Source organism: Monopterus albus, unplaced genomic scaffold (assembly GCF_001952655.1).
Source record: "Monopterus albus unplaced genomic scaffold, M_albus_1.0 scaffold320.1, whole genome shotgun sequence".
NCBI classification, from domain to species: domain Eukaryota; kingdom Metazoa; phylum Chordata; class Actinopteri; order Synbranchiformes; family Synbranchidae; genus Monopterus; species Monopterus albus.
In genome coordinates, this window is record NW_018128200.1 from 799,034 (window position 1) to 812,133 (window position 13,100).

Sequence of the window (13,100 nt, forward strand, 5' to 3'; positions counted from 1 at the left end):
TCCAATAGTTGTGTGTGTGTGTGTGTGTGTGTGTGTGTGGTGGGGGGGTTAAAATAATAAAATGCATCACACTGAGAAATTTGTTAATCACTTAAAAATAACCATTTTTTTTATCAGATTTGATTCAGTTCATTGATTTCATTTTTTCATTTTAAGTAATATAAACATTGTAGCTTTCTTAGTGAATAACATCTGTTGTTGCCTAACATGTTACCACATAATGCTGTGCATCTATGTGAAGTTTGTTGTCTTCCCCAGGAGAGAGGAGAAAGCAGCCAGCCTATGAAGGAGGAAGAACTTATCGCTCTCATTGATGATGTTCTGAGGGACGATGACAAAAACAGTGATGGCTATATAGATTATGCAGAGTTTGCTAAATCCCTGGAATAGAGCATCTTCATGTATCTTCATGTCAACAATGATGACCAGGGAAGGACCAACAGTGAGCATAGGTGGAGCCAGCACTGCATCACAAGATGTGTAAATCCTCTCCTAGTCTCTCACAAACAATCAGTCAGGGTTGTTAGTCATTTATGAAGCTTGTGAAAATTTCTAAACATTTCCAAAACAAATTCTACCAGTAATTTAATGCATAACAAAAGAGTTACAATGCAAGCCTTTTTTTTTTGTTTGACTCTGTTGTATGCTTATACTTCACTGAGGGACTTTCCTGCTCCTCCTGTTTTTGATCTTTTGAAAGGGCCAGCATCACTAACAAACCATTTTTAAATCATGTAGATATACCCTCAGTTCAGTTTGCTGTGGTTCTGAGATCTCTGACTTATGTCAACAATAAATTCCAACACTTTCTTGGGGAACTATTTTTTCCCCAAAGTGCAACTGCTAGCAAAAACTGTCCAGTGGAAAATCTCTCAAAAGCTGGACAAATAGAACACATTTATAATGGCCTGTAATACTGAAAATTGCATGTGTTCCTGTGTTAGTAGTGCTACATCTACTTCTCTCTGGTAGCACAATAGCATGTAAACCAAAGGTCATCACTTAATGTGGACTATGCTTCCCATTTCATACTGTGTAAATGGTGGACTTTACATGAACAAGCACACACACTTGCTGTTTGACACAGGACCAAATGATTCCTTCTGTGAATCCATTTCATTCACCCTGTGTGATGAGGGCTGACTTTCCCCTGACAACAGAAAGTGGCTTTTCTCAGATCTATAGTCTGTGTTGTGTGTAGAGAGTAGAAAACCTGAACTGAATGTTGCCAGCAGCAGGTTGAAGTGGCACATCTTGAGCTTTGCTGTTGTCTTTTTAATGATCATGACAACAACATGAGCACCATTATCCTCGCTGTAATCGGTCAGCCAGCAGACACTTGACATTAACCTGTTGTCATTAAGTGAGTGTAACTCCTCACTTTACTGGATGTTTCAGGTGTTTTCTCATTGGATAAGGTTGTCTTAAAGCACACTGGTTGGTGCTGCTGCCACTGCAGGTTTTTCCCAAGCTGACCAGTAAAGCACTTGTGCACAATAGACTTGCTTCACATATTAGCGCTCTTTTAAAATGGATATAGATGAGACATTTCAGGTCTGACTGTGTGTCAGCATTTATTGAATCTATTTGTGATTTCTTCTGAAGTATAATTTACTATAGATAAATTCTATATTTTTTGCCATCCAGTATTGATTCTTCAATCAATTCAGGTTGTTGAGTGTGAAAATAAAAACAAAACAAAAAAAACAAGCATAACAGATGCAACTGTGTTGTGTCTGCAGTGTGAAACATTAAAACTGTAATCCCTAGACTTCATTGTGTAAAGTTGTCTCTCTCGTTTTGGGGGTGAATAATGGTGTAGGATCTTGCCATTTATGAAAAGCAAAGGTTTTCAAACCGTGCAGCTTCATTTTACATTACAGTAAAATAGTTAAGAACTTGCAGCACTTTAAAACAATTTTGGCTCAAAAGCAGTAAAACAATGTTGCATGTTTGTGCGTGTGTTTGCACTTGGTATTACAATGAGGGAACCAAAGTCTGTTTACATATTTAGATTGTGGGGACTCAGCCTTCCTCATAAATTGTTAAATATTAGGGTGACAACTTGGTATAAGGTTAGGGGGAAGGGTTGGGGGTGGACAAGTAGTGGTTATGATTAATGGAAGGTCACCAGGAAGTGTGTGTAACATGGTGCGGATGTCAAGGAAAAGTTTGAATGCATTTTATTTTGAAACATCTCCCTGGTTACATCTTAGCTCCAGTGGGAGGCGGGGTCCAGAGGCTGCATGGAGGACAGTGAGAACATAGGTGAGGTGAGGTTGCTTCTCAGAGGGCCATACCAGTTGTCAGGCTGGGGGTGCTGGGAGGTCAACTCTGGTGGGACATTGGGGCAGGGGCACTGGTTTACCGTGCCTGGATGGCGCGAGTATGCCCCAGAAGGGAGCATGGGGGAAAGGCGGGGGATATGAGTCAGGGGCTGGGTGTAGTACTGCCGAGCCACGCTGGACGGCTGCACATGCATGCCTCCCAGCAGAGTCCTGTGGCCTGGCATTACACCCACTGGCAGAACCTTGTGGGAGGCCCGCTCCTGCTTGCGCTGCTTGGCTCTTCTGTTCTGAAACCAAACCTGTTGTGACAAAGATGGGTCCAGAACAGGACAGATTAATTAGCTTGCACTCCTTGGTACAATACCAGGAACACACTGCTGTTCACCAGGGTCGATGGTACAGCGTAGGTGTTGCACATCACAACTGTCAAAAAGCTGAAGCTGTATGGGAGTATAATTTGAAGGCTGCCCCACCTGAATGCGAGCCTCATTGAGCTTGGTGATGCGGGCCAGCTCCTCTCTGTAGTAGATGTCCGGGTACTGGTTTTGTCCAAAGGCCACTTCCAGCTGTTCCAGCTGCTTGTGGCTGAAGGTGGTGCGGTGGCGTCTTCTGGCTGGGGAAGGGTAGGCCTTGCTCCGCCTGCTGAGACCAGCAGTCATGGGGGTCTCACACAATGACCCCTTCATCACTGTCTCGCCTATATCTGTTTTCAGGTTGAAGGAAAAAAAGGTTGAGGCTGTATGTGATTGCTGAAAAAGACTTACTTTACAGCTCCTGTTTCTTGACTTCCTTGGGTTTCCCAGGTTTTCATGATACTAAAAAGCGGTCTTAAATTGCAAGAGCACATTTCTCTAATGACTTTCTCAAAAAAGAGGGATTACACTGAATTCATGGTTCCCACTGCCACAAGGCAACCTGAGAGCAGCAGAGCTTTAGCTGTCAAAGACAAGCTCATGAGAAAGGGATACCAGAAACTGGGGGATTTGACCAAGATTATTAGCACAGTAACTAACAAAGTGACTCATCTGTCAGACTGGTGGTCTGAGCTGACCTTGTCTGTTCACAACATGGTGGCTAGAAAAGTCACACAAGATACACATTGGATGACTGGCATTAGAGACAATTAGTTTTTTCTCTGTTATTCTTTTAGCACATCTTGTAACTTGATTCAAACTTGTCAAAAATGAAATTCTTAAAGAATTTAATTGGCCTGCATTGACTAGTTTGAATTGGACACTAAATGTTTTACATTGCTAAAAGGCACAATCAACAATTAAGGGTGACTGGGGATGGTTATAACACGGGGAGAGTTGTAATACCGGTTCCACCAGTTAGTGATAAAATAGGGGTGATATGATAATTTCAGTGTTTAGACGTGTCCTCTACAATCCTGCATGGATGTTGTCAAGTGTGGAAACAGGTGTGTGCAGAATATATTTAAAAAAAAGAACTTTGAGGTAATGAAGTCAATTTTTTAACTAAGACTATATTTTGTTTAGTAAAATACTATGACTTATATTAGATTAAACTGTTGTTTCTCAGGCAAAATGTGATGCATTTTCCCCTGCTAGGTTCAAACCACCATACTAATACAGCTAGCTAAATAACTGCTGACCGTCAGTTGAAAATAAAGAATGACAAAGTAGTATCTGCCAGTGGTTTTAAAAAAAAGCCTACAGAAGTGTGGGTAAAATGTGCACCGTGCAGTCTTTGGGCCCACCACACCTGCACTCCAGGGATACCAACATTCAATTGTCACCATTGTGACTTTGATAGTGACACACAAATCATTATTTTTTATTAGACCTATATGGTCTTTACACAGGTACACCGCATACATACCTTTTAAGGACGCTTGTCCTAGTAGCCTAATTTACACACACATGATCACACACTCCTGAGTTAAACAAAAAGTGGATTTGAGTAATGAGACAGAGCCATTGTTCTGGATTGTTCTTATATTTTGATGCATATCTGGCCTCTCTTTCTGCTTCTTTCATCTAGCTGTTACAACTTACCCCAGCATGTGTTACCAGTAGCGGGGTAGCTTGTAAGAAAGAGACACCATGATATTCTTGCAGAAGTTTGAACTGGTGCCATTTGTAGTAAACAAATGTGGGTACTTGGTAATAAGTTTGAGAACTCTTGCTCAGAAATTCAAAGAGTTACAGGTGCTTAGGATCTGATCAGTAGCTTTTGAGGCCCAAAGTTGACCCCATAACATTTTCTGCTGGTATTCAGTGTCAAAATAAATTATTTTGATGTTAAATAAATTCCATACATATTTTCAAGTTTTAAACCGATTCCTCTAAACAAAACCTTTTAGATCACACTCTCTAACTCTATAACTATGAATAGGAGGCCATAGCTGCATAAAAGTTCAATTTCTAATGTACCAATAGTGTATATTAAATGTCTTATTTGGACTCACCTGCACTGGAGCTGACAGTAGCCATATCAGAGGAAACCTTTGCACAGTCCTGGTTGCTCCTCACTGGATCCCCTGCTACTTTTACTTGGGTCATCCCTGTAGCTCTTCTCACTAACTGTCTGATCTCCCTAACACACAACACTGACCTTAAAGTCTCCTGCCATGCCCATGTCCCACCTACCTGGATTACCTTTACCTGCTGTGGCTGTGTGCTTCAGGACTGATTACTGGGACCATACATTTCTGTTGTCTTGATATCAGTTCCATCTATTCCATTTTAAAATACCACAACAAGGGACCCAGACTTGTTGCTTTCAGACTATGCCAGTTGTATTACAAAACACTGGGGTTTGCTGATGATCTCAGAGACAAACTTTACAATGTAAACATCAACTTTTTCGTGGCTGCAGTGCACACAGCTTTAGTTTAGCAGGAGCAGAAAAACTTCATATAGATGCTAAGTTTATAAAATATGATGTACCGGTACAAATTAAACTGCACAGTTTGCTCCACCTTGATGAGCCACAACACTATGCTTCTGACTTGAAAATTCTTTAGTAATGATTAAGAAACAACATAGCATATGATAACACAGTACAGACACCATTCTGCTACATACTGAGTTACTTTAAATAACACTTAAGTAAAACTTTGAGTGTAGGACTTGATGGATTAATGGGGTGTTTTCACATTGTGGTATTACTGCTTTAACCAATATAAAGAACCTATCAGCCTACTTCTTGCACCACAGTTGTATATGTCTATGTATGTGTAAGAATGTAGGTTCACATAATGTACATGCCTGTCAGTTGCATCTGTTTATGGGACCACCAGGGGGTGCTCAGGCTGTGTCACAGAGCCAAACTGTAATTTGCATATACTAAACCTTGTATATGCAAAAGGAAGAGTCCCTTTTGGTCTATACTTTGATGCGGGAGCTGAGTGTGGGGACCACCCAGCTGAATACACTCTCCAGTTTTCCACAAACACAACCCTGCTCAAATCTGGCCCCACATTTGTTTCGCTGTATCTTGACTGACAGGACACCCTGTGGGTGGATTAACTCAGCTGAACTCCTGCGTAACCTCCTGGGACTTCAGCTGCTATCAGCAGTTCCATGATGCTAAACTCAGTCCAGGGCCAGTGAGGAGGAATGGCCCTCTCACACAGTGCTCAATACTAGGAAGAGACCCACTAATGTCCTACTCAGCACTGAGTCATGACAGGGCAGCGTGGGAGGCATGCTACATAACTGGAGAGCAGCAGCTGGCTTTTTACCAGGGCTCAGACAAGACAGTAATTTATCATGCACTATATTTGTTGAACAATGCTATTAACGATGCCGTAACTTGTACTTGGAAACTCAACACATTCTGGGCGCATGCAGCTTATGTAAAAAAGTCAGGTACTATAATAAATTAGACTTCTATGTAGATATTCTTCTTCTTGTGTAACACGTGTCATATCACAAGCCATTTGTACCCAGTAAATCAGAAGTTCAAACACAGACTGATATGCTACACTGATAGACTAGAGGCCCCCTGGTCCAGGATCCTTGCCAGGAAAGTGTAATGGACAAAATGAAAGCCCTGCAGGATCATCTGTTACACATAAATGCTTGAATTACTCTTCAGATTGAACCAACTTTATTGTAGGTTCCTAGAAAAAGTCCCTCACATTGTTCTGGGTTCTGTGTAGCAACATCTAATTTGATGCCTTGTGACAGGTCATCTGCTAGAGCCACATCCTATGTGTCCAGGAGGAGCTGCAGTGTGTGTGTGTGTGTGTGTGTGTGTGTGTGTGCTGCAGATCCCAAATGCAGCTCATACTGTATGTTTCCCGTCCAAGACAATGTACACTGTGTTTTCTATCTGCATCTCCACTTCTGTTTGTCTGCCTTATTAATATAATATGTCTAATAAAAGTAAATAATTCAGGCTTAGAATTTATCTTTATTGTCCCCTTACATGTTTTAGTATAGTATAAAAGTACTGACTTCTGATTCTAAACAACAATTTGGAAAAGGTTTATCTCATGTCATTGGGTGATTTTTACACTTGTTTGTGGAAAATTGAGCAACAGCTGCATGGTTGGTTCAGTGTATAGAATTTTTATATCTCAAATTAAGACCATATTTTGCAGAAATCTCAAGACTGCCTGTCTTGAAGAGGGTGTTACCATATGGCCTCTTCTTTGACCCAGAAGTCAGTCCACAGGAATTAAGTTGGAGGCACAAAATGCATAAACTGAGCATTTGCCAGTAAAGTGGTGGAATTGAAGCTGGACATGTAAAATAAGTTTTTGTGGTGTTTCTTGACCTGTAAAGCAGTACACTGGGTTTTTCTCCAAAAAAGTCTACAGCAACTCTCCTGTCTAAAAATTTAGCTGGTATTTTCCTTTAACACTGCTATAGTCAACACTCTATTATGTGTACGTAAAAGGGGTCACTTGGGATGATAAACTTACATATAAATATAACCTGAGTCTGCAGTTGCTCTCAACTTTTACATTTTAGCCTCTTTAAAATCATTGCCCTAGTTTAGTAGTCTACAACTTCACTGGTCCGATTCAAGTCAAGTCAAGATTTTTATTTGCCATTTATGCATAAACAGACAGTCTAGGCATATAGGAATTCTTGTGCAGCTGTCCTTTGGAGTCAGGTAAAGAGTCAAAAGCCAGAAAGAACACTTAGTCTTAGAATAAAAAAAAAGTTACATAAAGGCGACAAAGCATTAAAACTGCAATACACAAAAATAGTGAACTTCAAACATCGCACTTAGTAATTCACATAGTGAAGTTGGATATGTCATTACACTTAGTGAGGTAGTGAGGGGTTATAACATACTAAAACACAATTAATATTCAGGGTTGTTTCCATTGCTTGGTAGAGAATGTCCTGCTATTACTTAGGTCCCATAAGAGAACCCTCTTGATGAGATGCTCTTAAAAAATACCTTGTGCAACATTTCTGTATTATTATTGTGCATGTCTAGTGAGGGGTTATTGCCCATACAGTATATTCTCATATTTTCATATTTGCCATCAGTATTACTGTGGCAGGGAAAAAGCTGTTGTAAAGTCTTGTTCTGTGTGTGATGATACTGTCCGCCCTGCTGTGCCTGAGGCTGTAGGTGCAATTTTTGTGTCTGAGCAGCAAGTGGGCTGGGTGGCGTGGATCCCTGAGTATGTTCTCTGCACTTTTACGACAGCACTGTGTGTACAGTGTGTCCATAGCAGGCAGTTCAGTCCTAATGATCCCCTCTGCAGTCTTTATGACCCTTTGAAGAGCCTTCCTCTCTGCCTGTGTGGTGTTACTATACCAGACTGTGATGCCAGTAGGGATACCAGTCCTCTATAAGCCTGGGTGAGAGGGCGATGGTTCAGCCCAGCTTTTCTGAGCCGCCCGATGAGGTATAGTCGCTTCTGGCCTTTCTTCACTGTGGCAGCTGTCTTCACTACTGTCACTCACATCAGATCTGTTTCTATATGTGGTAGACAATCACCAATGAGTCTACCCATACAGTAGCTAACAGCACCAAACTGATTTGAACAGCTAAAAAGTAACATTTCCTCAAAAGTTGGTGAGGGAAAAAAAAGAGCCAAAAACAGTTTGAAACTAGACAAATGCATTTCCTGTTAAAAATGCATTTGGATGCTGATATGCTTAAGGATCATCCTGAAAATGCCTGAAATCAATTGCTGAAAGAGCTGAAGGATGAGCAGAAATGGCTGAAGTTCTTTGTTGAAATAGTTGAAGGTTGAGAAGAAATGGCTGAAGTTCTTTGTTGAAATAGTTGAGAAGAAATGGCTGAAGTTCTTTGTTGAATAATCTAAAGTATGAGATGCAATAAATACAAGCAGTCCTTGAAGAGCTAAACAGTTTAGTACCTGAATGGCCTTTATAGGTAAATGTATGCTGGAGTTATAAAGTGCCCAAAAAACAGATTGAAGCTGAATGTATGCCAGCATTTTAATTGTTCAAAGAGGATGAGGATTTGAAGTCTACCACTGAATACATTGAATTGCATTTTATTCACAATTAGGTGTCAGTTGAGCACTGTCATTGAAGTCTTGAGTGTGTCTGGCAAAATGAATGGACTGGCACATAACATATAAATGGCAATTATGCAAAAACTGTAAGAGATATGAAAAAGCTGTTGATGTATAGCTGAACATGTCATGAGTTTATTACAATTTAAACAGTGTTTCTAGCTGCTGGAGTTAAGTGTTTTTCTACTCAGTTTCTATTTGCTTTGAAGGCTCCCCCACAGAGCTGAGACATCTAAAGTAGGGATGCGTCGGTCATGAAGGAAAAGGCTCTTAGAGTTGGCTCTTTGAAGTAAACGATTGGAGCCGGCTGCTACCTGGGAGCCAGAGACGTCTCATGTTTGGCACACTTTTTTTTTTGTTCAAGTGATTGGTGTGTGTCTGCATTGAGCAGGAGGGGAGAGGCAAATAAGAGGAGCCACAAGCATCAGCTGTTTGGATGTTCAACAAAGAATGAGTAAATGGGGAGAAACCAATTTAACATAGCACACATGTCCTTAAAAAGGCCAAACAGTTTGATGCCTGAATGATGTTTGTAACTAAGAATGTCTTAACCCATTTTTATGTTTTAAATGTATAAAAGTAGCACATAAATGTGGTTATTGCATCAAGGCTCTTAGAGTTTGTCAGGAACCTCTATTTAAACAAAATAAAACAAAAAAAATTTGTTTCACTAAATTATAAAATGCTTTGGTGAAAATTATGATCTTTGTGTTGTTAGGGTGGGTTTTGACCTAGTTATAATATAAGATTATAAAACAATAATTAGTGCCAAAACTGAAAGCATAAAGACACTGTTAGATCACTAACACTGTTAGCCAACGGCCCACTGACAGCCAGCTTCTGTCTCAACCCTGTGAGCTTTAGTTAGGGGCTTCTTTCTTTGCTTGTTTGTCTCCTTTCCTGAACAAATAAAACAAAGACAGACATCAGAATCAGAATCAGCTTTATTGGCCAGGTGTGTCAGACACACGAGGAATTAGACTCTGGTACATTGGTTCTCAATGTGTATGTACATATCCCCATGCAAGGGGCAAGTAAACAGCAAACCAGCATAAGGCTGTGTCACTTTCGGCTTTTCCCCTTTAGGGGTCGCCACAGTGAAATCTGGGCAGCCTGTGATGCAAAAAGCAGCTATGGATGGAATCTACAGATTTACACAGGCAAACTTGAGAGTGAGTGGCATCCCTGCGAAAAAACAAGGAAAACATGTAGTACTCAATATGACTACTGGTTATAATATCACGTGTGTAAATGTCTTTACCAGCTATTAGTTTAGACTAGATAGATAGATAGATACTTTATTACAGACTCAAGGTCCAGATGTATAAATGCTAAAAAAAACAATAAAACCATGAAACAATCATTAATAAATAACAATAAAAAGACAACAACAAGAACAACAACCAATAAACAACTACCCTTTTAAAAGGCAGGTATACCAGTGTTTCCAAAGTACTGAAGTATATTGCATGTCACTATATGCAATATTAGTCAGCAATTAAACAATGTTGCTTCCAGAACTATTCAAACGACAAATAAATTTACACATCAAATTTCTTAAAAAGCAGATAGTGTACTGATCCGAGATGACAAACAATTCACTGGCACTCATTATAGGCCACTGTCAGTTTCCTAAGACTGCCTTTTTATAATTAGACCATAGATGTGCAGTGCACAGGGAGGTACAGTACACTCTAAACAAAGTCAATTTTACTCCATCTGAGCACAAACCAAATTTCTGAACCAACACATTTGCTTGTGCATACAACATGCGGCACTGCCAATACATATCCCCATCATCAGATAATCATTTATAACATGACCCAAGTACTTAACTTCATTACACCCAGTTAAAATGTTACCAGATAACTTAAAAAAGGGGAATGCAAGGGACCTGTCCTCTTTTGTGCGGCATATCATAATAACACTTTTAGCAGAATTGTACTTGACATCGTGAAGCTCCCCAGAGAACATACATTCAAGAGCTGCTGGAGACCTGCGGAGCTGGGACTAAAGATCACCAGATCATCTGCGTACATTAAGTTGTAAGATTTGATTCTTATAGGCTCTAGTTACTTTATAATCTTTAGTTACTTTTCAGTTCTTCATTGTATTTTAGTTACTTTTCATACCTTTACCTTCCTTGCTTATACGTGTTAAAACTGTATTGATGATTGTCCAGAACTACTGAGCGTTGGTTACTTTAATACATTTATTTTCCTTGCATATATAATTTCCAATTGTATTGATGAGAGTCAAGTGATACTGAAGTAGAAATTGACTACTTTAACTTCTATGTAGACATACTGTAGTGTTTGTATTCATGAGGTCCTGCTTTGTCCCGTAATAGGATTACACAGATAGGGGGTCTGCAGCACAGATGACCATTGTTCAGTTGCCGCCTGGAAAAATCACATCACAACATACACACACACCTGGTTTTGATCACATTTCAGCATGAATTGTTGGACCATTGTTTGGTGGCGGACCTAGCCCAAGAGTATAAATGTAATGTAAAAACATAACTTGGGATCCAGAAGCCTGTTTTCCTGCGGGAGCTCTGTCTCTCTGAATCCAGCACTGTAAAGAATTTCCTGTGATCAGACTTTCAGTAAACTTTGTTGATTTTAAACAGTCCTCTCCTGTCTTCACTCCTCGTGCTTCCAACAAAAGAATGGGGTTAATTTCTAACAAATGTTGCCGTGGACCCGGATTGGAACGACTTCGAGCTAGTGTCCGACAGGGGACCGCGAAGTGAGATCGGTGGAGCCCTCTTCAGACAATTTGCCGGCATTCATAAAAACAGGTAAGCAGAATACCTTTTCTATAATATAGAGAAATTCTGCACATTGGGCACTCCAAAACATTGAATTGTCTGATTGAGGATCTTCCTCGATCGGTAAATTGTTTTAAAAGAGAAGTAAAGCATTTTATCTTTGTTTGAAGTCTGATTACATGTAAAGTCTCAACCACATAGCCTCACGTGAGGGAGAGTTCATGAGTGTCCTAGTCTTAGATCATTCGGCGTAAAATCCAAAAGACGTAAAATCCATCACATAAATGGATAACCACTGAAGGGTTGTCTTCTAAATTAAATAGGACATTTAATAGGGGTTATGCGCAACTTACTTTCATATACTGCAAAACAGAATCATCCGTTTTCGGTTTGCGACTAGTATGAAATATGGCACTGTTCTATTCAAGATGTCTCCAAGAACTACCAAAGATGAAGATCACGGATGTCCACCGAATATGCAGTTCGACGTCTAAAACACCGGGCAGCAAGCTGGATAAGGGGTTTAAGCTATATGCTTCTTCATACATCCACGACCCAAAATAATGTAATACACTACCGGAAAGCTAATAGTAACTAAGCTTGTGTGATGGAAATGCTAAATTTATTATGGCTAACGACAGACCTGTGCTGTTACATTGATAACCTAATATATTTTTCAACAGTATCAAATAAAGACACAGCGACAGGTGCTGTCAGTATCAGAGCATCATGTCACAGGTCCATGAAGAAAAACAAGAAGCCCCATAGAATGAAAGTAATGTTGGTGAATGGTTGGCTGTTCTGTTTGTCCCCAGTGTGTTCCAGTTAAGGGACAATATGAATATGATCTTGAACATGCTCCTTTGACTATCCAGTCACAATGTTCTAGAGCTGTCATATTATGACATGTGTTGGACTCAATTCTACACATGCTTGGTAAATGCATGCCACGTTCATTTATGCCGTTTGGCTACTTTTTAAAAAAAATAAGGATGAGTTGAGGGATGGGTTGCCTTGTAAAGCTTTGAGGGTTCAAACAGACACACAGTACATCAACATCTGGTGGCTTAAAAAAATTAGCAGACTAGTACTGAAACACTGTACAATATTTTTGTTCACGAAAGAACAAGTTTCTAGCAATATGTGTGACATGAAAATAATTAATACAGTCTACATTTAAGTAGTTCACTGAGTGAACTGAAATAAAACACACTTCAGAGCTTTATCATCTGCCCATCTTTAATATTCAGGTCACTGGGGTGAAGTTAAGTCTGACAATCCTTGATTCTTCATCACCACCAATTATTTCATGTTATTCATAGTCTGGCTATAACATTGTTGCAGTATAAATTCTTGTAGTCTTTTTTGAAATTATTATAATTTCCAAACTTACCTCAGCAACTTAACTTGATTGATTTTCAAATCAGTGGCAGTTGTTTTGACCACTGTTCAAGTATGAACATACTCCCAAGTCATTGTCAGTGTTTGAAAAAATTTTCTGCATATACAGTGCCTTGCGAAAGTATTCGGCCCCCTTGAACTTTGCGACCTTTCG

At 39.8% G+C, this 13,100-nt stretch overlaps 2 protein-coding genes across 11 annotated transcripts in view; one reads left to right on the forward strand and one right to left on the reverse strand.

Annotated features, from left to right (window-relative positions):
- The window catches only part of mcfd2 (multiple coagulation factor deficiency 2, ER cargo receptor complex subunit), a 3,718-nt gene extending 3,117 nt beyond the window's left edge, over positions 1-601 (forward strand). For all 10 annotated transcript variants that reach the window (XM_020624123.1, XM_020624127.1, XM_020624119.1 and 7 more), the window contains one exon: positions 259-601. In XM_020624123.1, coding sequence (XP_020479779.1) covers positions 259-390 — 132 coding nt within the window. In that variant the 3' untranslated portion in view covers positions 391-601. The remainder of the gene's footprint in view (positions 1-258) is intronic.
- A 613-nt stretch (positions 602-1,214) lies between these two features.
- prop1 (PROP paired-like homeobox 1) lies at positions 1,215-6,605 on the reverse strand. Its single transcript, XM_020624118.1, has 3 exons — positions 4,720-6,605; positions 2,762-2,991; positions 1,215-2,587 (listed from the first exon to the last, which is right to left on the reverse strand). Exons 1-3 carry the CDS (start codon positions 4,811-4,813, stop codon positions 2,213-2,215), a joined length of 699 nt encoding a protein of 232 aa, XP_020479774.1. The 5' UTR covers positions 4,814-6,605; the 3' UTR covers positions 1,215-2,212.
- Positions 6,606-13,100: the final 6,495 nt, after the last annotated feature.

Coding starts and splice junctions, on each gene's coding strand:
- prop1 (XM_020624118.1), bottom strand. CDS start 4,813: ATGACCCAAGTAAAAGTAGCAGGGGATCCAGTGAGGAGCAACCAGGAC. Junction 2,992..4,719: donor TACTGTCAGCTCCAGTGCAG/GTGAGTCCAAAT, acceptor ACCTGAAAACAG/ATATAGGCGAGACAGTGATG. Junction 2,588..2,761: donor TCAATGAGGCTCGCATTCAG/GTGGGGCAGCCT, acceptor TTGTCACAACAG/GTTTGGTTTCAGAACAGAAG.